The following is a 27,324-nucleotide window of genomic DNA, read 5'->3' on the forward strand; positions in this document are numbered from 1 at the left end:
ATGGCCTTACCATGCAATACACTCGCAAATACTGTCTTGGATGCAGTCAGGTACGTTTACTTAATCTTAAACTCAACATAAGGTAACTGTAGCTGCAAGCAGTAAGGCTTAGCAAAGAAACAAAGTGAAAAGCATTTTACAGCACCAAACAATCGAATAAAAAAGTTACACAGCATGAAAGAAACAGGACATCAATGAGTAAGAATAGATTCGATTTTAATACATTTTTGGAGACCTTAAACATCAAAATCCACCAGAGGGTTTCAGAGATACTGATTTTAGAAGTAATAAATAACTTTTGTATTAACTGCAAATAGGCTTTGGCAAATAAGCTCTGGCTAACAAAAAGTTTGGAAAGTTTGTAAAAGTTGTTTTGACAACTCTGGCCCGAGTTTGGTGACCAAGTCCATTAGGACAGAAGTCTAGGGGGACCAGGAAGGATACCTTAGACAGTTAACTGACCACAAGGGCATTTTTTGAGCGAGATCCAAACTTTACAGGACGATGGCCACAGACATCAATAGAGTGGTCCTGATGCTGAGAGATACTGGCCAAAGGATGCTCAAAGGATGTTCCGGTTGTGGTGCAGATGACGGTGGTGCCTTTGTGGTGATTTCTTGGTTAACGCGTGAAGTGACGTGAACCTGGCCACAGAGGTTGGGGTCCCTCGATGTACTTGCAGTAGCTGGCTAGCCAGTGCTGGGCTATTGGTTGGCCTGCACCGCGGTTGGAGCGAAATCGGTTGGTAGGGACTAGTGTACTTTGAGTATGACTAATCCATTCCTGGATAGCACCCCTGGGGTCAGCAGACACGGGTGCAGGTTTTGGCATTCTCGGATTTGTTCTCTTGGGTGCCTTGCGACTGGTAGTGGCAAAACGTCTGCGGTGGCTACCAACTTTGCGACTTGGGCACTGCTATTGTCGCATATCAGCTTTTCCCTGAGTCAGGTGCCGTAGCCACAGTCCAATCTTTGGTAGCCCATAGTGCAGCTGGTGCAGTCCTTCCAAGCATGCAGCCTCTCTTTGTGCGAGTTCAAGGGCAGCTAGGCAGTCCTTCTTCAGTCCTCTTTCTGACTTCAGTTTGTTCTGAGGGTCAGGGTGCTAGGGGTGCCATATTTATCCCATGAAGGTACCCTGAGGGGACCACGCGGTCACCAGCCAGTGGGCCACTGGGCCCCCTCCTACCTAGTGATGAAGTTCCTGTGATGTGTGGCATCTGGCTATCCCAGAATGCCACATTCGTGCCCCGTTCAAGATGTCACAACCCTTCCTCGGTCATCAGGTGCTTGGTAGCCCACCCTAGAGGTGTGGCTACCTGAGGGCTGCACTCCCACGATGAAACCAGTTTAGAGGCAAGTTTCCCCTCTGTGGTCCTGTCTCCATGCTGCCTACAGGAACTAAAAGCATCCTCGTCAAAGGTGTTGGGCCTGGCGGCCCATCAAAGGCGCTTCCCCTTTAAAGCTCAACTCAGGGCTACTCCTCTGAATGGCCATCCTGGCAGAGGAGGTGACACCTTGCTGCTGTGGCACTGCATTTGTTCCTGAGACTGGGAGTCATTCACACCTCTCTACACGCTGTCTGAAAGCTGTGTGTGTATGTGCCTTTGTTAGGGCATCAGACTAGCAGAGCAGAGAGTGGCAACTTTCCAAAAGTTGCCTACCTTTGATAGTGGCATTAATTTTGACTTGGCCATCAGGTCACATTTAATGTCACAATTAATTTGATACCTTACGTGACTTAGTTTGGTCCCAGTCAACAGTTAGCCGGGTAGGGATGCCACCTGGTAACCCAGTGTTAGCCAATGGGGCTACCAACTTTACCGACAGCAAAACAACAATTTGGAAGTGTTGCCATTAAGACATATTGGAAAACATATGCCTTATTAACAAAATACAGCTCTGTGCCATAGGACACCACATGCCTTCCTTAGGGGATACTTATATATTATATATTATATATGATTATATATATATATATATATTTATATATATATATATATAAAATGTTAAGAGATAAGGTGGCTTTGCCGTTGGTGTAAATACCAAAGTCGAACGGGCAGTGAAAGCACTGTCCTTCCAGTCTGCAGTGGCAGGCTGGGAGCCAATTTGTACCTTGTCACATGAAGGGTGGCCCAAACAGTGCTGCGGCGCTGAGTGGACACTCTCTCTTACATGCCTTGGGTATCATATACTAGGGACATATAAGTAAGTCAGGCCTTGACAATTGGGTGTATCAAATTCAACACGTACTGTGTATGGTGTTAAAACACTGGCACTGAGGCCAGGTTAGCAGGCATCAGTGCACTCTCAGAGTCGAAAAACTAGCAGCATCAGTCCAAAAATGTTAGGGTGAATGTGCTAAATGAGGCATTTCCTTGCCAACACTAAAATTAAAATAGTTTTTAGAAAACAAAACAGCCTATTTGCTGTACATTTCGGGGTGCCAACGCTGGAATCTGAGTCAGAGTGCCAATCCTGAGTGCATCAGTAACAAGTATGGAAAGGCTTCAAGGGGCAACTTAGTACTTACCCAGTTCGTATGACTGTGCTTCTGAGGTGCTTCAGGCAAAAACTTTAAACATCTTTTCTGCGTAGTATTTGTAAATGTTGTAATTTGAGGATATGCACTTCATGGAGAATTGGCAAAGGATATCTTAATTCAGAACGTACGCACATGGACAAATGAGAGGGATTATTTTATTAAAGTACTATGTACATTAACTTGTGGCACCACTACATATTTTTAAAGTGGGTCACCACTACGTATTAGGTTAATGTGCTCATATTTTCAAAGCCTTAACTATTAACTTAAACTGAAAACTCCCAAAGAAAGCTCAAAGTTACTCACTCTTTCTGTATTTTAAAACCCAGTGGCTTTGTGCTTATTCCAGCAATTGCAAAAACAAGGGATGATGGATAGAATATGGAACAAATCAAACATTCACCCAAGTCACAGATCTGGTTTTAATCCATCAGTTTTCTTGCTTGCCATGCCATTCCAGTTTGGACCAAGCCATATGCAAACCAGTCATGGCCTGGCTCCCCATGGGAACCGCCCAGCTCGAACTCCCAGGCCAGGTCGTCCCTAGCCTGGGCATTCCCCATGGGAACCGTCCAGCTCGAACTCCCAGGCCAGGTCCTCCCTGGGACTCTTGATTTTATTTGTTCTCAGTTTAATTATCACTTAGCTATTGACGCTTAATGTTAAGTCCGATAAAACAGTTGACCGGATAGCTTTTGTGTACAGTCCTGGCAGTCCGGCCATCACATTATCCTAAAATCTTAATCAATTCAATAAAGGGCCTTAATGGAACTGGAAGTCTTTCCAGCTGCCTATCACCATGTCTTGTGTTTGTTTTTTTGGCAACTGGTTCAAAAGTTTACCAGTAACATTTATCTGTCAATCGCATGGAAAGTAAGTAGATGACACCAAAACTAGCACTGGAGCTGCTAAAGGTTTGGCTAAGCCGTGCTCTTTTTGGTGATGGGATTTTTCCATTGCTGCTTTGTAGACAGCAACTGCTTTCCTCTTTTTTTCATAGTACCATAGTAGCTTAGCAGAGCTACAAATTCTTCTGTCAGGATATCCAAGTGCAATGCATGTAATGTACTGAACACTAAGGGACTGATTATGATTTCGGCGGACAGTGAACTTCCAATGGGGAGGTTACCGCCATACAGGCCACCTCCCCGCTGGCCCCATTAGGAGTTTCTCACTAAGTCAGCGGGCGGAAACCTGAGTTTCTGCCCGCTGGCCTAGCCAGAAACAGCCTACAGCATTATCTTCAACTCATAATCAAGCCGACGGCACTGCTGTAGAGCGCAGGGTGCACCACCAGCACCCTGGCAATGTTCACTGTCTGCAAAGCCAAGTGCATGAGCAGTGCAGGGGCCCCACTAGGGCCCCCTGCACCCGTTCTTCACCAGCATTTTCGTGGCAGTGGTACCGCCATGAAACCGCTGGCGGAAAAGGGGTCGTAATCCCCAGGGCAGCGCTGCCCTGGCAGATTAGGACCGCTGCCACCTCCAGACCGCCAGAATCTCTGGTCCTGGTGGAGCTGGCGGTTCTCTAGCGGCCCGTGCCAGGTTTGTAATGTGGTAGTCAGACCACCATTCGCGAGTCTGGCGGTCTAGTGACCGCCAGACTCGTAATGAGGCCCTAAGTCATGTTGTGCTGTAATTTTCCATCACTTTTCCCTATGATCAAACTGTCTGAGGGCACGATGAAGAGTACCGATCACATTATTGTTATTTAAACTGGATGACTATGTGACTTCATACAAGAGTCGTTTCTATTGGAAAGATACAGCTCAAGCAATAGGTCGTAAGTCAGCTACCAATCCGAGATCTGCTATTTTATGGAGTCTATCAGTCATCTGGAAGTTGTAGAAAAGTCCACAATGTTTTGGTATGTACAAAGGTACCACCAGCATTAGGCTGGCAAATACAGAGCTTGAGCAACAATGCTTGGCCTCTTACTATTCAGTCACAGATGTTGGGACTGAAAGCAACAGAGTCCGTGTTAGCCAGCGGAATGAGCTCCCGTCCAGAAACCTAGGTGACAAAGGTTTGAATCCCATCATGGACATGACATTCATTCAACCTTCCGAAGTCACTGAATGAACGCTATTGAACTAGGTAGAAATAACAATTGCCACAAAAATATCTAGAAATCTATAATTTTGTGGTGTATCCTGTATAGGTAGTCTAATTTATGATGTCCCATTCTCCATCACTAGCCAATGGCACCTTAAAAATTGCTGCATTCACCCAGCCCACGCTTACTGCTGCTTTGCATGTAAGGTTCTGTGAGAATGCCCTCTGATATATTGGGGACAAGTGTAATGCGGTATGCTTGTTCTCAGGCACTGCTGTTGTCAGAGTGGAAACAGGAATTCAAGACCCACTCCCGAGTAAAATGTCCAAACTCTGGATGCTGGCTGGAGTTCCCCCGTGTATATGGACTGAAGTATCACTATCCACGATGCCAAGGGGTAAGGAGTGTCACTGTGCATAAACCACACACTAAAAGTGCAGCACAACCATCTTACCTGTGGTCCAGTATGCGTCTAGGTGAGAAGAAGATATCCAGGTTATGCTGCATGAGAGGGTTACCGTTTTTTCTGTGCACCGCCTGGTGTCAGGAGCCCGCAACAGTAATTTTGAGATTAAAATTGTTATGTCACCATCACCAAGCACAAGTGAAACTATACTACTTTCAAATGTCCACACTAACAGTAATACCATAACACTTAGAGGAGGTTGAGCAGTCAATTGTAGTTCATGCAGGCTGCGCAATAATTCCTTTTTCTGGTTGACATTCTTACATTTCTATAAGACAAAAGGGCTGAAGGCTTGTCCATAACCAAGTACTGTACCATTTCACAACATCTAAACCCATCATCAACTAAACATGGGATAACTACAGATAACTCTCCTTGCTGCTGGCCAACAGAGGATTTTAATTTAGTCTACCACTGCAGGTCTCAAGTAGCTGCATACTACAACTTCTTGACATCTCACAGTGACATTCAAATATGTGATGTTAGTAACAAAGGCCATCCTAGCACATCTCTCCACTATTTCTCCCATTAATCAATGCCTGCTCAGAGCAATAAACATTAAACAGATATCTCAGGAATGGACAACCTAGTGCAGTAACCAGTTAAGTGGACTATGAACAAGAAATACCATAAAGGAACCTGCAGATGTGCTAAAAGTTGCCAGCTTACTGAAAACCATAAACTGCACGCCTGTCTGTCATTCTTCATCCATCACACTGCTAAGCGATGTGCCCCATGTGATCCTCACACATGACATGGAAATACAATCATTGCTAATCATGTCATGCCGGGTGCAAGATCACTGACTATACAGTGTTCTGACTGGGTATCCCTTTGCATTGCCGTACTTGTGTAAAGCAGTGGTTCCCAACCTTTTGACTTCTGTGGCCGTCCACTTTATCAATTCTAGAACCCGGGAACCCCCACTGAATCATTATTGGAATCCGAGGACCCCACACTGAGTCATTACTGAAATTTGGGGACCTAATCTGTTAAAATTATTAAATTTTCCAAGCAGTCACGGACACCCTGAGGAGGCTTTGCGGACACCCACGGGTTCTTGGACCACAGGTTGGGAACCACTGATGTAAATTGTCTATAATTCTGAACTTTGCTAATATACTTTCCCATTGGCTGGGTATGTATCCCAGTCATTATCAGTATTTATGTAATTCTTGAACGTTTAGCCCACTCACAATCGACTAAACTTTATAACAGTTATATTTTCTGAATGTAAATACTACCTGCAATGCAGTTTTCCACGCTTTTGTTATGCGATTCGGATGAAGGATACTGTGCTTGTGTTTTTTTTACTTTGACTGTGTGCCACATTGGTGTAACCTGTCATGACCTGAACCCTTCCTCATTGTCTCCTGGTCCCTCTCCTGTATATTTACGAGGCTTACTAGTGCCCTTTTTTCACACCCTTACATTGCACTCCCAGTGGCTCTCCCCTGATGGAGTCCAGACAAATGCTATGACATCTTGCCGCCCACATTGGCTTTAGGCATGTTAATAATAACAATAATAATAAAAATGTCATTTATGGTGCTTGCAAACAGGGACTGCCAGGAAAAAAAGTAGCCCGCCAGGTCAGGATCAGGCACTAAACAGATGAGTTTTTAAACCTTTTCTGAAAATCCTTTCTGAGAAGCGAACTGTGAACTGGAAAGCAACATATTCCACAATTTTGACATCAAGAAGGCAAAGGATCTTCCACCCCTTCTGGCTTTATTAATCCTTGGAATGCAGAGGAGTCTATGTGAGTTAGACCTGAGGGAATGACTCTGTCGATAAGCCTGAAGTCTACATCTTCGGTACAGAGGTCCCTTGTTCTCAAAGGATCTAGAGGCAAAAATTAGAGCCTTAAACTTAATGCAGTTGGCCACTGGGAGCCAGTGTACCTGGCAAAGGTAAGCAGACACTGATTGCCATGCTGGGATCTTAAAAATAAGGCGCTGCTGCCGATGCACAAGGTACGCTTGAAGTCCCAGATAAAGACTGTTAGTATAGTCCAATGAGGTCACCGGCACCAAGTGTAGCATTCTTCTAAAAGATTTTAGAGTGGCAAAACAGCTGGTTGAGACTGCCTTAACCTGTATTTCAAATGACAAAGCGGAATCAAATTTGATACACAGATTTCTATCACAAGATGAAGGGGAAGGGGGAAACCCCAATTCAGGTGGCTACCAACCAAGAGAATCCTGGATCTGCATGTACCAAAAAAGAAAACCTCTCTTTTTTCGGAATTAACCCATCCAGGTGCTGATCGCCTTGAGGCAGTTTTTAAAGGCCTCTAGGGCAACAGGCGCACCTTCCTGAAAGGAGAGCAGAAGCTGTGTATCATCAGCATATGTTATTATCATCAGTCCCCAGCATTCTACAAGCTTGGCCTAGAGTTCGAGATGGATATTGAAAAGTGTGGGGCTTAGGGCAGATCCTTGAGGAACCCAATGCTTGAGAGGCCTGGACTCGGAGAGAAAGGGCGGAAGAAACACTGCCTGCGATCTATCCTCCAAATATAAGGTGAACCAGGCAAGAGCCTTAATTTCAATCCCATCATGTCTACTCATCAAGATATGGTGCAAAACTGTATCAAAAGCAGATGACAGGTCTAAAAGAATGATCATAGCTGACGTGCCCCTGTCAAGGTTGAACTTGATGAATTCTGAGACCTCCAGCAGCACGGTCTCACCGCTGTAGCGTTGCCGAAACATATCATGCCGAAAGTTATTGGATTCCAGAAACTGGCAGATCTGTTTATTCACTGCCTTTTCCAACATCTTGGCCACCTCAGGGTGGAGGGAGATAGATCTAAAATTGCTAAGTCGATTAAGGTCTGCATTAGGCTTTTTTAGCAACAGAAAAAGGGCCAGTTTCCACTTCAACTGGACTGTGGTAGAGTCCAAGGAAGCATTCAGTATTTTGTTGGGGACAGTACTGACTTCAAAATATCAGGGGGCAGCAGCCCAGTAGCAAGCTAGACTTTCAATTAGCCAGAAGTAAAGTCAAGTCCTCCAAAGAAATGGGCTCAAATTCCATCAACACTGGGCCAGTAAGGGTTGGCTTCTCTGTGAACTATTCATAAATCAGCTTCATTTTATTTGTAAAAAAAACTCTGCAAGCTCTTCACACAAAGAGTAGATGGAGTAAGCATATTAAACATGGGCCTATGCAATAGGGAAGATGTAATAATGCTGAATAAACCTCTTGGTTTGTTATCAGCAGCCTCAATAGAGGAGGCAATAAACTCTTTCTATGTACTGCGGGCAGATTTATGAAAGCTCGACAGCTGCGTTAGAGTGCTTATCATATGTAGAGCGCCAGGCGCCCACCAGCTTCTTACAATTTGCCTTCTCCTTTCCTTACGGCTTCTCTGAAACAAGGTGCAGAAGCTGCACCTTGCTGCTTGTAGTTTGTTCTACGGTTTCCCTGCGGCACCAGTGCTCTTCGGTGCTTCCTGTGGTAAAATTATTCTGCTTTGCTCCCTGCAGTACTCACTGAAGTAACTTCACGCAAAGAAACTGCAAAACATTTTGATGATCTGCTTGCTGTGTGTATCTATCATCCCTGACTCTCTGTATTCTTCAGCTTGTTTCATGAATGCTGTTAGGGTAAACTGAAAGTGAGATGTGAATTAGAAGAAGCAGTTAGAGGCTAAATAGAGACCGTCATCCTGTTTCCAGCGTAGCATACTTTGTACTTGTTGACTTGTTGTCAGTAAGCCTTAGAATTTGCCCTCTATGTGTGGTTGGTGAATTGGCCCTCAGTGACAAGTACCACTGTACTATCACTGTAGAGTTATGCACACCCACACTCAATATTAGCACATTAACCCATTGCAAAGGTCCACTAAACTTGGGCAAATTATTATTACTCGTAATAATCCTCCATACCTATAGAGTAACTAATATTGTCCTTGAAGTTAAGTGAACATAAAATACCCAGAATATCAATTCTTGAGTCCTCTGAAAGTTGGTTCGTAGAAGGTATGTTTAACTTTACAGTCTAGACAAACCTGCAGGGATGGTAAACCACTAATCAGCATGACCCATGTTGTTGTTGCTACTTCCAGTTTATAAGAAAGGTAATTTTCATAACTGAAAACACACTATGTAGAAAGGGATCTTTAAAGCGGACTCACACAACTCTCCTGGCACCTAAAACACTACAAAAGAGAACACAAATTGCAAGAACGAACTCCACAGCATTCAGCACACACTGGTACACAACGAATAAGGCACAGTTATAATCGCTGCTTACAAAAAGATATTGAGAAATCCAACAAATTTGGCTTGCACACTGTAGAGATCTGCACAAAGCTGCCTTTTGAGAGTGTCTTTCAGTGAGAGCAACACTCCTCTGGTGTGAAGCCCCTGTCAGGAATGGAGAAGCTGCTTCTGCTCCTGACATGACTGCATCATCAGTGTCTGCCATATGAAACTACTTTACACATCACCAGAGCCATAATGTAAAGTCAGGGCCTTTGGTTATGTGGTAAAGTAGTTTGTTGTGACCATCCGTGAAATGCTGTGGCCCTGTATTGATCATATGAGCTATCGGAATAAGATAGTATTGGAAAAGCCAATAGGTCTTGCCTATTCAAGAGCAATTGGCTTTGCCAATGTGCTTTATCCATGTTGTGTACAAGCACAGCTTCTGTTCAGCATAGCTAAAAGTTAGTGGTGTAGAGGAGAGTGGCGTGAAGTAGAATAGTGTAGAGTGGAGTATAGTGGACTGACATAGAGTGCCGTAGAGTGGAATGTCATGGACTGGAGTGGAGTATCTTGGATTGAAATGGAGTGTCATGAAGTATACTGGAGTGATGTACAGTAGTGTGGCATAGATTGGAGGGGTATAGAATGAAGTAGAGTGTGGTGGCATTTAGGACAGCAGCGTGTTGCAGAATGGAATAGTGTGTCATAAAGTGGAGTGGCATTGAGTGGAGTAGAGTGGAGTGGCACAGAGTGGAGTAGGGTGTAATAGATTTGAGTGGAGTGTCATTGAGTGACGTGGCGTAGAGTGGAGTGTCGTAGACTAGAGGGTCGTAGAGTGGAGTGGCATAGAGTGTTGTAGAGTGGATTACAGTGGCATAGTGTGGACTGGAGTGGTGTAGAGTATTGTAGAGTGAACCAACATAGAGTGGAGGGGTGTAGAGTGGAAGGATGTAGACCGGCGGCCCATTGAGTATCGTGGAGTAGAATGTTGTAGAGTGTCGTGAAGGAGATTGGAGTAGAGTTGGGTGTCGTGGAGTGGGGTGTTTAGAGTGTCACAGAGTGACGTGTCAAAGAGTGGAGTGGTAGAGAGTGGAGTAGCATCTTGTAGAGTGCAGTGGCATTGAGTAGAGTGTCATGAAGGTGAATGATGTAGAGTGGAGTATGCATGGTGTGGTAGCACAATTTCCATTACAAACAACACATTTTCAAATGAAATGACCACAACATTTGCACAGGCATACAGTTTTACTGATAAATCTATACAGTGAAAAAATGCTAATTTGCGGAAATAGCTTCACCTAGTGTATTGATTTGTTTTTATCTTTTTAAAAGATTTGTTTCCACCACACTTCAGAATTACAATGTGCTTCATTTGTGGCGTAGAGTAGAGTGGAGTGGCATGGAGGGTGGTAGAGTGGAGGGTTGTAGAGTGTCGTGGTGTATTGTAGAGTGAAGAGGGATTGAGTGTTTTGGCATATAGTGGAGTAGAGGGGGACGTAGAGTGGATTAGAGTGTCATAGAGTGGAGGGGCGTAGAGTGGAGTGTCATAGAGTGGCGTTGTATAGAGTGGAGTGAAATGTTATTGAGTGTAGTGGCAAAGAAAAGAGAAAAGTGGCATAGAGAGTTGTTGAGTGGAGTGACATAAAGTGTTGTGGAGAGATTTAGAGCATAGTGGCCTGGAGTGGAGTGGTATTGAGCAGAGCAAAGTGTAGTAGAGTATTGTAGAGTGTCATAAAGGGGAGTAGTGTGGAGTGAAGTGTCATAGAGTGGAGGAGAGTGGAATAAAGTGAAGTGGGATAGAGTATTGTAGATTCGTGTTTTGAGAGTGGAGTTTGGTAGAGTGTCATAGATTGGGGTGTTATAGAGTGGATGGTAGAGGAATGGAGTAGCATAGAGTGGGGTGGCATGGAGCGGAGGGGCTTACCCTAGAGGGGAGGAGAATGTTGTAGAATAGAGTGTTGTAAAGTGGATTGGAGTAGAGAGGAGTTGCGTAGAGTGGAGTATGCTCTGAAATTACCATTACATTTGCACAAACCTACAGTTGTATTCACAAAAAGATACACATTGGAATTGCACTCGTGGTTCCAGCATGCAAACCCCCACCCCAGCCCTTAAAACAAACCTACCCCGAGCCCCTATCGCCGCCCCTAAAAACAGTCCTACCAATTCCCTAACCATTTAAACAATCGTACCCTGACCCATCACCGCTGCCCCTAAAAACTGAAACAACCCAGTCCCCCACCCCTGCCCCTAAAAACTAAAACTGCACCGACACCCCCACCCCTAAAAACAAAAACTACCTGACCCCAGCCCCTAAAACTAAAACTGCCCGCCTGCCCCAAAAAAGTAAAACTACCCTGACCTCTCACCCCTAAAGCTAAAACTACCCCCAACCCGCTCCAAAAACTTAAACTACCCTGACCCGGCACCTCTGCCCCTAAAAACTAAAACTACCCTGACCCCCACCCCTAAAACTACTGTGACCCCCCCACCCTGCCCCTAAAAACTAAAACTACCTCAACCTCCCCACCCCCAAAACTTAAACTACCCCACCCTGCCCTAAAAACTAAAATTACCGCAACCCCCGGTCCCACCCCTAAAACTACTGCGACCCCCCCACCCGGACCCAAAAACTAAAACTACCCTGACCCCCTACCCGCCCCAAAACTAAAACTACCTGACCCCCACCCCTAAAACTACCGTGACCCCCACCCCTAAAACTTAAACTACCATGATCACCCCACTCTGCATCTGAAAACTAGAATTACCCGACCCCCCCACCCTGACCCTAAAAACTAAAACTACCCCATCCCACCCACCCTGTTTCTAAAACTAAAACCATCCCGACCCTCCACCCCAGGCCCTAAAACTACTGCGACCCCCACCCCTAAAACTTAAACTACCACGACCCCCACCCCTAAAAACTGAAATTACCCCGACCCGCTGCCCCTAAAAAACTAAAACTACCCCAGACCCCCACCCGCCCCTAAAAACTAAAACTACCCCCACCCGCCCCTAAAACTACCCCCATCCCGCCCCTAAAACTAAACCCCCCCATTCTCAGGGAAGCTTTCTGAATATCCCCAAGAAGTCTATGCAAACCAAACAGCACAGCTGTCTGGTAGGCTTTGACTTAAAGAGGGTGTCAAAGCCCTCTGAATTCCCCTGCTTTGTCAGTGATAGTATATTTCTGAACCAAACATACCTGTTTCTGCTCCTTATGGTGGCATTTTCTTGACATTATGAGATCCTTTTGCTGTAATAAAGCGACGGTCGAGCAGTATCAGGACCTTGACAGAAGAATCTTGGAAGAAACCTGGGGCGTTTGAGGCCTACTGTTCCCTCTTTAGTGGTCAGCAAACTACTGCTTGACATCATCAGATCCTTTTGCTGTAATAAAGCGACGGTCGAGCAGTAACAGGACCTTGACAGCAGAATCTTGGAAGAAACCAGGGGCGTTTTAGGCCTACTGTTCCCTCTTTAGTAGTCAGCAAACTACTGCTTGACGTCTTTAGGATACCAGCAGAGTGCATACCTCTTCTCTACTCCATAATTGAAAATTTCATAGATTCGCATGCTTGTCATCACTTGTTATATTGCAGTGGCAGGCATGTTAAACACTTTTTGTGTCTGTACCCTGCTACTGCTCAAATACATCCTGGTTCACCAAAAAAATTATCATGGATGGGTAATTGGAAACTTGGAAAGTTGGTGACCTCTATTCTAAAAGGCAGATCATGATAATGATGGCTACAGACTGAAGAGGCTCTGAAGCTGGGAGCGTTTTCATCTCCCTGGCATGTATTAAATTCCATACTTGATGAGGAACTGAAACAATATAGAATAAACATTTCTGTTCTATCCAGTCACATCACTGTGTATTTTCATACAGTATTACGTGTAAGGAAAATAGTATGCTGTTAGCTAAAAGGAACTCTAACTGACATGTTCTTTTTGTATCTGAAGAATACTTGGGCACGCTCTCTGCACTGTGCCCTCACATAATGACTGTCCCTGCTCTTTGAAACCCTGGCTTTGATCTGGATATACTTAGAAAAAGATCACCTTTAAGCCCATACCTGCATGTAGACAAAGAGGTAGTGGTAGGGTCAAAGTACAGCCTGCTTGCCTTCTCACTGTGGAGAATACTCTAAATATCATCTCTTATTTCAGCCACAATATATTACTGTATAGTCCTTAAAAAAAAATAAAAAAAAAAAAATATATATATATATATATATATATATATATATATATAGTCATTTTCCACATAATATTAGAGACCCTCATTTCAGCAGTAATTCAGCGACCTTAGCATTTTATGTAACATTCCATTTTGGCAGAAAGTAGTATTTTGAGCAGGCTTGGGCTCATCTTCTATCAATCAATCAATCAGCATTTTTAAAGCACGCTACTCACCCATAGGTCTCAAGGCGCTGTGAAGTAGGTCCTCAAGATTCAGTCGAAGAGCCAGGTCTTAAGATCCTGCCTGAATTGAGTTAGCGATTGCAACTGTCTGAGGTGGAGAGGCAAAGTATTGTAATGTTATCAACTGTGCCTATTTTCATGATTAGTCAGTAAGGGCTTATTGGGACAATTTATACATCAGATAAATAACTCTTCACATTTGTAGCTAATACCCATTCTTTGAACCCAGCTATCCCATATTTTTTCACTTTTCTTTTGTGCAGCCCCGTACTTCATAAACGGCCTTCTCAGTGGCCATGATTAATCAGTATCACATTTCCACTGGGCATCGTCGATGGGGGCATCGCCGACGGATGTGTCGTCGGCGAGAGAAGCGTCAATGAGATGGGGCGAAGATGATACTGTCGTCGTCGAAGATCCAGAAGCAGCTGCCGTTCACGTAGAGATGGTTACCACCACTGGCGTCACCGATGAAACGGTCCCTCGTCAACGATGCCATCATTGACGGAGCAGAGCTAGGCTTCTTGAATTTGTGAAGCACCTTAGGAGGAGGAGTGGCAGGCTCTGAAGCAGTTTTCTTTACTTTTCTTTAGGGATTCTGTACCCAGTCTTTTCTTCTGTGGAGAGCCATGCTTTGATGTATTTTTCTTAGGTGGCTCTTGCCCCTCAGATCTTCCTTGTTTTCTTTTAAGATGTGTTTTGGGGCAGAAATAGAAGAAGAGGGACTGTCCTCATCAGAAGCAGAGTGTCCAGTCTTACCTCTTTGCAGCCACAAAAGAAGACGACCCTCCCTTTCCTTCAGGGTCTTGATAGAAAACTTCCTGCAGATTTTGCAGTCCTTAGTATTGTGGCTGGGGTACAGGCAGTAAATACACTCCTCATGTGGATCCTCCACATATAATCTCTCTTTTAAGCATGAGGCACATGATCTGAAAAGGCCTTTCTTTGGTGTCTCTGACATGGCAGCCAGTTTGAATCACCAGAGTAGAGAGAAATATCCAAAAGCTGTAGAAACAGGTCTTCTGACAGAAAATTCTGAGCAGAGCTCAAAGGAGACTCCTCAGCACAACGTGCAGTGGAAAATCTGAGGGAAGGCAGCTCCTCACAGGAGGTTCTAAAGGGGTGAGGCAATCTGATGGGCTCAAGTTTGAGTTTGGGTCTATTTTACAAAAGGACTAGGATGGGTTATTGTATTGAGGCCTGCTTCATGTATTGTGTGCATACATCTTCAGGCCTGGTTATATATTCCACCGGGGACTCCCATCTTGACGACGGGGGAGTATTCAAGCATGTGAATCTATGAAAGTGTCCAATACTGGAGAACTACAGTTACAGGTAAGTGACTTATTTCTTACTGATTATTGAGGTTTGAGCAGTGCATAATTTTAACAGATTGAGTGCCGGTGCCCAAAACTCTGCTCTGAAATCTCGCCCAGTGCAAATAAATGTGGACCCACAGAATACAGAGGTGTAGTTTAGCGATATGGAGGAATCGTCGCTGTTTCAGGAATTGCAGATAGCTAAGTTGACCCTTGATAATAAGCTGAAGGAGGGCTTGACTGAGCGAGTCATCTTTAGCTTTGACTGAAGATGGTGAAGACCATCTGTTACACTGACGGATGAAGCAATTCAAGTAAGGTACAGAGAGGTTTCAGAATCAGACTGTGCCTTGTGTTTTTATTGACTATATTGCTTTTAATACTGAAGGTATATAACAATTGTTACTGACCTTTGTATGTGCCACCTAATTATCTAAGCTGCCCCACGGTGTTTTGTTTATATGTTTGAAAACCAATGCAGTTGTATAGAGTTTGTGGATGCAGGACATCCAACAAAAAGTGTACAATTGTTATTTTAAAAAGACCTGTTAAAACTGGTTCCAGCGGGTGCTCAGGACTCTAAAGTTAAAATATGTAACTATGGCTACCTGTTTGCTCAGTACAGCTCTTAAAATATGATACAACCAGGGAGTGCCATATTCCCAGACTAGTATTTCCCTCCTTCTCCAGTGTTGAAATATTAACTTGCAGCCAGTTGAAGCATCAACAAGGGTCACTCTAAAATGTGTCCAGTACTTTTTACTTACAATTTGTGCTAACTGGACAGTAGAAATATGCTTTTGGGGATGCTATTTTCCCCTCATCTTTGTGCGGAAATGGATCCGAGGTCATGTTTGGATTGCTGACTTTTGGACATCTCTTAGCTGCCTGGATTCAGACCCAGTGAGTTGTTGTACCTTGCATCCGAGACCAGTTATAAATTAGGGCACAGGGCAGAAGATAGCATAGCAACCTGGTGGATAAGGGACATCCATGAAAAAGTGGTCACTGTCCCTCCCACACTGATTAGAGTTTATGGAAGTCCAATACGCTTTAATTAGGGACGCCTGGATATATGCCACTTTTTGTTGGATGCCCTGCTTCCACAAACTGTATAAGCCTGGGTCTGACCTCTTTATTTGTCACCCCTAGTAGAAAGCTAAGTCTATAGGAAATTGCCAGAGGCGTACGATCTTTAGTCCATAGGTTTACATAGCTGTTAAATCTCAGTGTTATTTATATGGAAGCTCCCTCCTTACATAGCCAACTTAAGGTAACTGCTGGGAATTCCATCAGAGCCTCAGAAGTGCTATTTTTAAACTGCAGTTTTTCACCGGGGAATGCTCCAGCAATAATAGCACTGGGTTAAATATCCTGAGATTTCTCATTTGGTGTTAATTGATAGCACATTGACAGAGCTCTTCTTTGACGTTTTTTGCAGTAGGAATCGCCATTGATCTTCTTTCCATTGACCCAGCTCCATTCTTTAAAATTGATTTTGGGCTCGTTCAGATGGTATTACACTCACGTGCCCTTTTGTGTGGGATTCGGAAGACAGTGATGCGTAAATGGATTCTCTTTAGTGGAACCAATGTTTCTCACTTTTGGCTTCGCTAAATGGAATTCCTCTAACTTAACCTCGTGAGTTCACTGCCAACATTTATCCCATAGTCTCTAATTTGCCCCAAGACATTGTAGTCACTTCATCTGCTCTACAGGAGCATTCTAAGCTTGTACCATTTTGCATCTGCCAAGTTCAGTTATTGATTATTGAGAACATTTGCTCTGACCTATTTCCTGAAAGAGATTTGAGCTATGATATATCGAAACTCTTTTAAAGTATGCTTCTTTGAGTTTACACTCTAACGCCTTCTAATTAGCGTTGAGGCTCATGCCTTGAAAGTGCAGAGTTTAAAATACCTTTAGAAAAGTACAAAATTGGAAACAAATATTTGCAACAATTTATTTCACTCTTGTACAGGGCCTCCTGGGAGGGGTGTGTGTTGATGGGTGGTATGGGTAACTGGGAGGTGAGTATATATTATTTCCTTTAAGGGCTACTGTTAATCTTGAAGCAGTTTTGTGACCAAGAGTGACCTACTGAATATTCCTTGCAGGGAGCCTTTTCGGAAAAGCTGACCTACTCCTGCCGTTTCTGTAAAGCTGTGTTTGCCTCCAAAACACGACTGGAGAAGCACAGAGCTTGGAACCATCCAGATAAACAGCCCACAGACATCCGAGCTTGGAACCAAGTGCAGAAGTTACCTGACCGAGGCAGTTCTACGAAAAGGTACAATAGCTAGAGTGTAGTTGCATGGTTAAGAGAGGCAATTGAAAACCCATATCTGACGCCTCCCTTCCAGTACATAATCTTGCATATACTGCAGAACCCCCAGGCCAGCCATAAACAACATGCATCATTCATCTCAACAGCAGCAGAAGTCACCACGAGACCCTCAAAGCAGCACTCAAAACACTGAACGTGACCACTGTACCCACAGCTTGCATGTGTGAGAGAGGCCTGAAAGTCCTGCAGGCTCACTTAAGTGGAAGGCCTACAGTAATTTCCTTGACATTCTGACCAACTATAGGGAAGTCATAATATAGTGTTCAGGAAGTTCGTGGGTAGTCTTGAGCACCCCCGTGCTACTTACAATTCCTGTCTGTATTGCATGGCCTCACTTACAACCGATCTCCTTATTGCTGCCCACAGTCATCGCTTTTGTTTTTTTGTTTTTGCTTTTTGGAAAACAAGACTTACCTGTTTTCATCATTATAGTGCGAGACACCACTTCTGGCTTTGGTTCCAACCATAAAAATAATAATTAGAGTGCTAACATTTAATTCCTTTTGAATATTTCAAAAAGTGCAATGAGTAACTCGATGTTTTAAGTATTTTAATTGGCAGGAAACAGTATAGCAATCCTCAAGATCTAATTAATTACTTGTATAGAATCCTCAAATATATTTCTTTGTTGTTGGGATGTGGACCTTGCGCTTTTTTTGTAAATCTTAGTTAAAATGCATCCTTCTGGCTATACTGTTTTGCACATTGATTTGGTTACCTGAATAATGTATTTGTTGTGTTTCATTAAGTCTCCTATATACTGTTTGTTGAACTGTGGATTACTGACAGTGTGTGCTGTAAGCAATGATCTTTTGTTGAAAGTGGACTTAAGAGTTCACAGGCAGCAGCACTACTAGTTTAGATTGTCTTTTTATTGTATACGTTTTATCTGAGCTGTCGTACTGCTCAAGAAGTGCTTTGTTCCTAAGAGCAAACGAATAGAAATCTAAGCAGGAATATTTCAAATGAACTTAAATCTGAAGTTCCACTTAACAAGTTCGAGATCTTCGCTCTTTAGTGTGTCAGTCGAGGTGAATTTCTTTTGGGAAAATCCTCTTGGTTGTTACATTGCTGGCAGGTATTGGCAATATAAAAGTCATCAGTTTTTTTTTTTACATTGGTAACATTACCAGGCAACCTAGAAAAAACAGTGTGTATTTCTGCGTACAGGGTAGTTGCCTGTGCCAACTCACAAAGAAGGAAACTAACTGTATTTGTTAAATAGTTATTAAAGTTCCAGAGTGACCGATAATGTTAACCGCTTAAGCACCTTTGCAGAGTCAATAAAAGGTTTAGGAGGTCAAGCCTATACACACCTGACCAGTGCTATAATGAAGCCATTGTCCGCAGCTGCCTTACAGCGTCACTACATTGACCATAAGATTTCAAAATATGTCTTTGCTAGAGCATAGGCATGGCACTAGAATTAAGCAGCAATGTCATTTTAACAGATAATAGGGGTTGGCTAATGGTTTTTTCTCTTTAGTACTTTTGCAACATCTGGATACAGCAATCGGCAACTAAAAGGTGGCTAGTCAGCCTTGCAAAGGCTCTGCCCCTGTACAGACACTAATTCCACTGGAATACATGAGGGACTGTAACTTTTGATGTGCTTGAGCTACACTCTTTTTTGTTAGAATCGTCAGTTTATGCAGAAGATGGTGGATTACATAGGAAGTGTGGTAAATCTGTGATTATGGACAGTATGTCATGGTTGCAGAACTGCCGAATTCCAGTGGCTCTGGGCTTAAGGAGCAAGGAAACCCCAAAGTTCAATTCTAATCCTTATACCTGTGCTGCAGACAAACTCAAAACCATAAGTGAAGTTGTCATCGGATGGAGAAATGCAACATGGGTCACAAAGGTCATCAACACAACTAAGATGGCGAGTGATGGATGTAAAAATCTGTGCTGCTACAGGCAAAGAGGGAAAAAGAGAAGTTGTCTTGTTCTTAGGACCTTGCATATAGTAATAACAGATATTTCCAGACACCGTGACAATTAATTAAAATATATAATTAGCAATAAAAATAGTTTTTACTTAATCCTACTATTCTCTCAAACATAGACACAATTTTAGACGTATAAATCTAGACATTCTTTTTAATGGAACAGACGTATGAGCAACACATAACTATGAAGACATCAGGTTTGTGACCTTTGGCCTTCAGAGTGAGAGTCTTATATAGTACCTATTAGGCCGTAACCAGTATTCAGCTTTTGCAAATGAAAATATTAGATACAAAAGTAAACAATAATGAGAGAAATAAGTTTTGTTTGTTGAGGCCTGGTGGATATTTTCCGATGGAGTGCAAATTTAAATATTTGCTTATCAATACAATTACTTTTTACTTAATTCTAATATACTCCCATTAACAAAAACAATTTTAGACTTTGTAAAAGAATCTTGAAAAAGACGATCAAGAGTCAAACCCTGGATCTTCATGCTAAGTGTTTTACTCTTTTCCAATTAGAACAGAACCAAACATTTCACAGATGCAAACATTTGATACAAAAGTCAAAGGGAGAGAGGGCATTTGTTTTGTTCTCTGGACCTGGCATATATTTATAAACAACCATTTCTAGGCAGATTGCCAATTCAAATATTTGCTTATCAGTAAAAACTTGTTTTTACGTAATCCTACTATTTTTCCATTAGCAAACACGTTTTTTTTTTACATATTTGGCAGTTTGGAAAACCATTATCAATTTTTTTAACAACCTTGACAACATTCCTTGTAATGGAATAGATCTTTGAGCAGACACAGCAACCAGAATTTGGTCCCTTTTCCTTTAGACTGAGTTATAGGCTATAACAACTAGCTAAAACCAGCACTCTTTTCTTGAAATGCTAGTTGAAATGCAGCCACCTCATTGGTTGTCTGTCAGCAACATTCACATTATGGAAAAATGCCATCTGTTACTGTACTAGTTATGGATATTCATGCAAAATAATGGATGGTACTCGTAAATAAAGGACATATGATCACCCTATTTGCCACCAAAATAATCGTCAATAGCAACGCTTTCCTCTTTAGCAAAGTCAACTCTTCCTTTGTTCATGAAGTGCTGTGAAGACCTTATTGTCAATAAAGCCTGTGTCAACATGCCTCATTGACAAGTACATAGTTGACCATTGTCTAGTTAATTCTCTGTAAACACTACAAACCAATATCAACAACCTCATTGTTGGCAACAGCATCATCATCGGCAAAAATACCCCATCTAACACAATCTAACCTTTTTAGTGACAGAACCATTAGAACCAGCTTTGATGTCGAAAGTTGGTATCTACTCACAAAAGACAACCTCTCAGGTTTCGTCAAGCATACAGATTGTGGGGAGAGGAATACTGCAGTAAGTCTAACCACCACCACAATCGCTTGGGATAGCATTTCAACCCATCTTTCTTTAGCTTACCATGCCACCTTGGTTTGTACCCAGCCATCTGCATATCAGTTTTGACCCTGCTCCAGTAGGAACAGTCCAGCCCGAACTGCCAGGCCAAGTCCTTCCTGAACTGACGCACAGCCAGCCCGAGACTGGTTTCATTCTGATAGGGGTCTCGCCTGTCAGATGTAACTTGTTTCCAGTGGCACAATGAGCATACAACAATATACGGTTGTCACCTGGGGCAGCATGTCCAACAGGCCAGGCACATCAAACAGGCTAAATTGTCAGGCCATGTCCTCCATGAACTGGAACGTAAGCAAACTGACACTGGACAACACAAACAACACTGCCTCTAGAACCAAGCTATGCCCAGTTAAGCCGGAACCGGTCTTGGCTTGCATGTGTTCAATTCAGAGAGGACTTGGCTTGGCAGTTCGGGCTGGACTGTTGCTACTGGAGCTAGACCAAGACTGATTTGCCCTTGGTACTGCTTTGGGTGCTGGTATAGTAGTTCAGATTTTCTAGAACACCCACATTAGATCCAGCTGTCTCTGGTTAATTCCAGGGTCTGGTATTCATTCACAAGATTGCAATGGGCAGGTATTTTTACTTGTATGGGTAATCCAGTCTTTCAGTTATTATTTCAACATGACCTACTGAACAGTTAATGTATTGACTCTTCTGCTCCTTTCCACGTGTCACAGAATCGTTACCAACAAACAGGCTTGGCAGTGTGTTGTCCAAGTTCACAGGGCATGATTCACTTGATTACAACTATGAATGTAAGAAATTTAAAGTGCTTGAGAAGAAAAAATATTATCCTGTAGTTGCAGTTCTCTAGCGTTGGTATCAGAGATTGACATATAACTCTTAGCCCCCACACCTCCGCTACTTTGAGACTCATAGTTTATGCCTTAGACTGCAGGAATATCTTTTTGTTATGCTGGCTTACGGACTGTGAAGTTCAGAGCCCATGCACATCATTGGTTGGAGATCTGGCTAAAACAAAATTGTAACCTGGATTCCCAGTTTAGGGGCAAGGAGTGCATCAAGCATGTGAAATTGTGAAAGTAGGTACACTTAAGTATAATTTTTATTTTGTTGTTAAGCTGAAGATCTTCGGGAGTTTACGGAGTGTGTGCTAGCAGGAGGAGGTGACATAGTTTACCTGGCGGGTTATGGATAGGGAGGAGTCGAGGATGATTCCTAAGTTGCTGACGTGCTCGGTCGGCGCAGGGGGGGCACTGAGGGATGTGGGCCCCCATGAGTCGTGCCAAGCTGAAGTGGCGTTTCCGAAGATGATGAGCTCCGTCTTGTCGCAGTTGAGCTTCAGGCAGCTTTCTCTAATCCAGGTGGCAACGGCTTCTATTCCTGCATGAAAGTTCCTTTTGGCCATGTCCAGGGCTACGGTGAGGGAAATTATGAGTTGTGTGTCATCAACATATGACACAATGTTCATACTGTGGCTTCTGATGATGGCAGCAGGAAGGGCCATGTAGACGTTGAGCAGCGTGGGACTTAGTGAGGATCTTTGGGGGACTCCGCAGTTGACTGCTGAGGGGCTGGAGGTGTAGGGCCGGAGTCTGACCCTCTGTGTCCTCCCGGAGAGGAAAGAGTGGATCCATTCCAGGGCTCCTCTGCGGATTCCTATATCGTGGAGTCTGGTGCTCAGAGTGTTGTGGGAGACGGTGTCGAAAGCTGCTGAGAGGTCGAGGAGTATGAGTGCTGCGATGTGGCCGCGGTCTAGGATTAATTAATCGGATGTCGTCGGTGGCTGCCAGGAGTGCTGACTCTGTGCTGTGATTGCTGCGGAAACCGGACTGGAAGCTGTCCAGGGAGTTGTTGGCCTCGATGGAATTCCATAGTTGTGCGTTGATTGCTTTCTCTAGTACTTTGGCGGGGTGGAGTAGCAGCGATATGGACTGGAAATTCTTTAGTTCTGATGGGTCGGCTGAAGGTCCCTTCAAGAGAGGGCGTATTTCGGTGTGTTTCCAGTCCTCAGGGAAGGTTCCCATGCTGATGGAGCAGTTGATAGCGTTACGAAGCTCGGGGCGATGGATGCGCTGGCTTTGATGTATATGTGGTGTGGGCAGGGATCCGAGGGGGCTCCGGAGTGGGTGCTGTTCATGATGTTGACTGTGTCCTCTGTGGTGAGTGTGGACCACTCGTGGATGGTCTGGGCAGGTTCTGGGGTGGTGGGTCGGTCACAGGTTCTGGTGCCAGGTGACAGAAAGCTGTCGTAGATGTCCTGGATCTTGTGGTGGAAAAAGGAGGTCAGTTTGTCGCAGAGGTCCTTTGACAGGGGATGTAGGTGGCTTCAGAGGGGACATCTCTGAACTCATTGATGACTGAGAAGAGTTCCTTTGAGTTGTGTGAGGAGGAGTTGATGCGCTCCCCAGTGCGTCCTTCCTTGTGTTCTTGATTTTCCATCGGTGGGCGGCGGTTGCTGCTCTGAAGGAGGCTAGGTCTTCGCTGGATTGGCTGTTCCTCCATTTTTTCTCAAAACGTCTGCGGGTAAGCTGTGATTCTTGGAGTTAGGTGGTAAACCAGCTGGCCTTCTTAGGTATGCTTTTGGCCAATGTCAGCCAGAGAGGGGTTAGGGTGTTGGCGCATTCAGTGATCCATGCGATGAAGTTGCACGCTGCTGTGTTAATGTCTTCAGAGGGGGAGGGAGGGATTTGGTGAGTGATGAGGTGAGTTGCTCGTTGGTGATTTCGTTTAATTTCCTGTAGGGGTTCCTGGAGGTGCGGGTGCGGCTGCTGGGTGCAGCGATTGTGAAGTGTATGCAGTGCTGGTCGGTCCAGTCTGGGGTGGAGATGGTCTTGATGGTGATTGTTAGAAATGGGGTTTCTGGTTGGCTAGGGTATGCACCTCAGCCAGGCAGAACTTACCCACTCTAGTCAGGGCAAGGGAGTAACACGTCCAAGATAACCCCTGCTCACCCCCTTGGTAGCTTGGCACGAGCAGTCAGGCTTAACCCGGAGGCAATGTGTAAAGCGCTTGCACAACACACACATACATGCAACGCAATATCCCCACCACACAGGAAACACAACACCAGATTATATGAAAATATACTGTATTGTACACAACGTCATTATTAGACCAACATCACATAACAGTACTATTCTGCTACCTTAGCAGTTGTCAGAACGTTACACATTAGTTACTCTGCAAACTAGCAGTAGTCACACATAACACACAGGTTACTCAGTATTCTGCAACATAAGCAGTAGTCAGGAAACACGTTATCACATTAGCACACTTGTCATAAGAATATCATAAAACGCCCATAGTAGGAACATTAGAAAACCTATGGCAAGTTAGGAAAACATATTAGCAAGTCATGCCCATAAAAGGAACATGTGCACACATATGTAAAAGCATCATAGTACAGGCAGGTAATATAACACAATTAAGAAAGTCTGTAGAAAGAACTTTAAATCATAATTATATTTGTCCATTTAAAAGTACCTGGGAATGATGAAGAGGCACTTCCAGTGCCTAAAACAAATAATGAGGCCCCCGGCGCTCTTCTGCGCAAAACGGGGAGCCTCCCTGATCATGGCAGACGAGAGGGGCGGCACGCACCCTCTCTGACTTCTTGACGGGCCCCTTCTGGGACCCGTGATCACTGGGGCCCCCCCTGGACCTCCACCGGCCCTCCTGAGGGGGGCCCAGGTCGCCTAATAAGTTTAAATGGTGGAGGGGGCGATCGCGCCCCTACGGCAGTGACCAGGGAGAAGGGAACTCCCGTTCCTCCCCGTGTCCTGCGTGCCAGGGGGGCAGCCGCCCTTGTCCGCGGTGCGGCTGCCCCAAAAGGAAGTATAAGGAGCAGGGACCTCCGTTGAGGTCCCTCGCCGGCTTCCTGCGGCAGCTGCACCCAGCCTGGTGCACGGACCGCTTCCCTGCCGTCCCTCGTCCACGAGGCAGGCAGTTCCGGGAGCGGGTGCCGGCGTGTGCCCCGGGGGCGCTCCGTAGAGCGCGCGTCACCCGGGAGCACGACAGGAGCGGCCCTGCTCCTCTCTGCACCTCCGGCAAGTGCCCCGGGGGCACAATGAGCAGCGCGGTCCTTGCGACCGTTCTCAATGCGGCGCCCGGGCCGCGGCGGTGATTCTGCACCATATAAAAGCGCTGAAGAGGGCGCGAAGGTCTTCCCCTAAGCCCGGGTTGCGGCGGTGATTTTACCCCACAATAAAGCGCCATAGGAAGGCGCCACGGTCCTCCTTTACGCCCGGGTTGCGGCGGTGATTTCCTTTAGGTATGGAGGAGCGTGTTTTCAGCTCCAAGAAGAGGCGCTTTCCAAAGCGCTAATTTTGGCAAAGCAATTGTCAGAGGGTGCCTCCCAAGACGGGGAGCGTCACCAACAGAAGGCGCTCCTCCAGGCACCATACAGCCAACAAGGAAACACTCCTCAGGTGATAGTTGCAGGGGTCAGGGGCCACAGCACCCTGCCCCTGGGGGACAACAGTGAAAAGAAAAAGGAGCACAGATGGCAGAGCCCAGCAGCAGGCCAGCTCAAGGAGAACACAGGCAGTCCCTCAAAGTGAACCAAGCAGGTCACAGGTCAGCACAGCAGCAGTAGTCCATGGCGGTTCCTGGTGAGTCCCTCTAGCAGCATTGTGTCCAGTTCCAACGTCTTACAAAGAGTCTCCAAATTGTGGGGAAAATTCCCCTGTACTTATAGTCAGTTCTTACAGTGTTTTACAATGGTAGGGAGAGGAGGTTCCAGCCAGTTACAACTGGTTCTGGGAGTGCCCCCTCTCTCCTTTCAGCACGGCTCCAAACATCAGTGGGGGGTTAACGACCCTATTGTGTGAGGCCAGGGCACAGTTTTTACAAATGCAGGTGTGCCCCGCCTCTCCCTTCTCTCAGCCCAGGAAGACTATTCAGTATGCAAATGCACCTCTGTGACACCTCCACCCTCCCTGTGTACAGGCTGTCTGAAAAGTATGCACAAAGCCCCAACTGTCACTCTGCCCAGACGTGGATTGGAGTCAAGCTGCAAAACACCAGAATTATAAGCGCAGATAAATGCACACTTTCTAGAAGTGGCATTTCTGTGATAGTAATAAAAAATACACCCACACCAGTAAGTAGTATTTATTATCACCATCACAACCATACCAAACACGCCTACGCTACCCCTCATAAATCAGACAATACCCTTTACACATAAGGCAGGGCATTTCTAATGCAATCCTATGAGAAGGCAGCACTCACAGCAGTGAGACACCAAGTTAGGCTGTTTGTCACTACCAGGACAGGCCATGCAATATGGCACATGTCCTGCCTTTCTACATACATGGCACCCTGCCCATAGGGCTAGCTAGGGCGTACTTTAGGGGTGACTTACATGTAGTAAAAGGGGAGTTCTGGGCCTGGCAAGTAAATTTAGATGCCAGGTCCCTGTGGCAGAAAACTGCGCACACAGGCCCTGCGCTAGCAGGCCTGAGACAGGTTTGAAAGTCTACTTCAGTGGGTGGCGCAAGCAGCGCTGCAGGCCCACTAGTAGTATTTAGTTTACAGGCCCTGGGTATAGAGATACCACTGTACAAGGGACTTATAGGTAAATTAAATATGCCAACTAGGTATAAGCCAATCATACCAACTTTAGATGGGAGAGCACCTGCACTTTAGCACTGGTCAGCAGTGATAAAGGGCTCAGAGTCCTAGAGCCAACAGCGAAAGGTCAGAAAAACCAGGAGGAAGGAGGCAAAAAGACTAGGGATGACCATGCGTATGGCCAAAAGTCCAACAGTGATCCAGTTGCTTGAGGTGAAGATGGGGTTCAGTGTGTGTCCTTTGATGTGTGTGGGTGCGGAGACCAGCTGTCTGAGGCCAAGTATGGTGAGGTTGTCCAGTAGAGTGGTGGTGTTTGGGTTGGTGCGGTCCTTGAGGTGGAAGTTCAGGTCGCCGAGGAGGATGTAGTCGACTGACGCCAGGGCCTGGGGGTAGCGATGTCTACGACATCGTCTATGAAAGCTCGGCAGAGGCCGGGTGGCCTGTAAACCAGGGTGCCGCAGATGGAGGAGTTGTGGTTGGAGTGGACCAGGAAGTGAAGGTGTTCCATCGTCGTGCAATGATCTTCTTGGACGGCCTTGACATGTAGTGAGGACTTGTGTACGATGGCAAGTCCTTCACCTGGGTGGGAGGGACGGTCCCTCCTTAGGATGCTGTAACCGTTGGGAATGGCGATGCCTGGACCTGAGGTGGGGTTGGTCCAGGTCTCGGTGAGGAAGGCGATGTCCGGTGAGGTGGTGTCGATCAGGTCCCAGAGTTCGGTGGCGTGTTTGGGGAGGGAGTAGATGTTTAGGAGCAGGCAGTTGAGGAGATTGTTGGCATCTTGGTGTGCGGAGAGTACCTTCGGTTTGTTGAGGTTGGCGCTGAAGTCGCAGTTCCTGCAGGTGAAAGGTCCGTGGGTCTCTTTGGGGGAGATGGTGCAGCAGTTGTTGAGGCGTCCGGTGTTGAGGCGGAGGAGGGTCTCGAAGTCGTAACAGAGGCAGTCCAGGGGGTGGTTTAACAGAGATCCAGGGTTTCTGGTGCTGGGCGTGGACG

The 27,324-nt window shown here is 45.2% G+C and overlaps 1 protein-coding gene across 2 annotated transcripts in view; it reads left to right on the top strand.

Annotated features, from left to right (window-relative positions):
• Positions 1 to 27,324, top strand: part of ZNF512B (zinc finger protein 512B) — a 282,920-nt gene that overhangs the window by 97,817 nt on the left and 157,779 nt on the right. The window contains exons 4-5 of one of the 2 annotated variants that reach the window (XM_069243246.1): positions 4,865 to 4,993; positions 17,144 to 17,316. In XM_069243246.1, coding sequence (XP_069099347.1) covers positions 4,865 to 4,993; positions 17,144 to 17,316 — 302 coding nt within the window. The remainder of the gene's footprint in view (positions 1 to 4,864; positions 4,994 to 17,143; positions 17,317 to 27,324) is intronic. The other variant, XM_069243247.1, reaches the window with a different exon arrangement.

Source organism: Pleurodeles waltl, chromosome 7 (genome assembly GCF_031143425.1).
Source record: "Pleurodeles waltl isolate 20211129_DDA chromosome 7, aPleWal1.hap1.20221129, whole genome shotgun sequence".
In the NCBI taxonomy this organism is placed as follows: Eukaryota; Metazoa; Chordata; class Amphibia; order Caudata; family Salamandridae; genus Pleurodeles; species Pleurodeles waltl.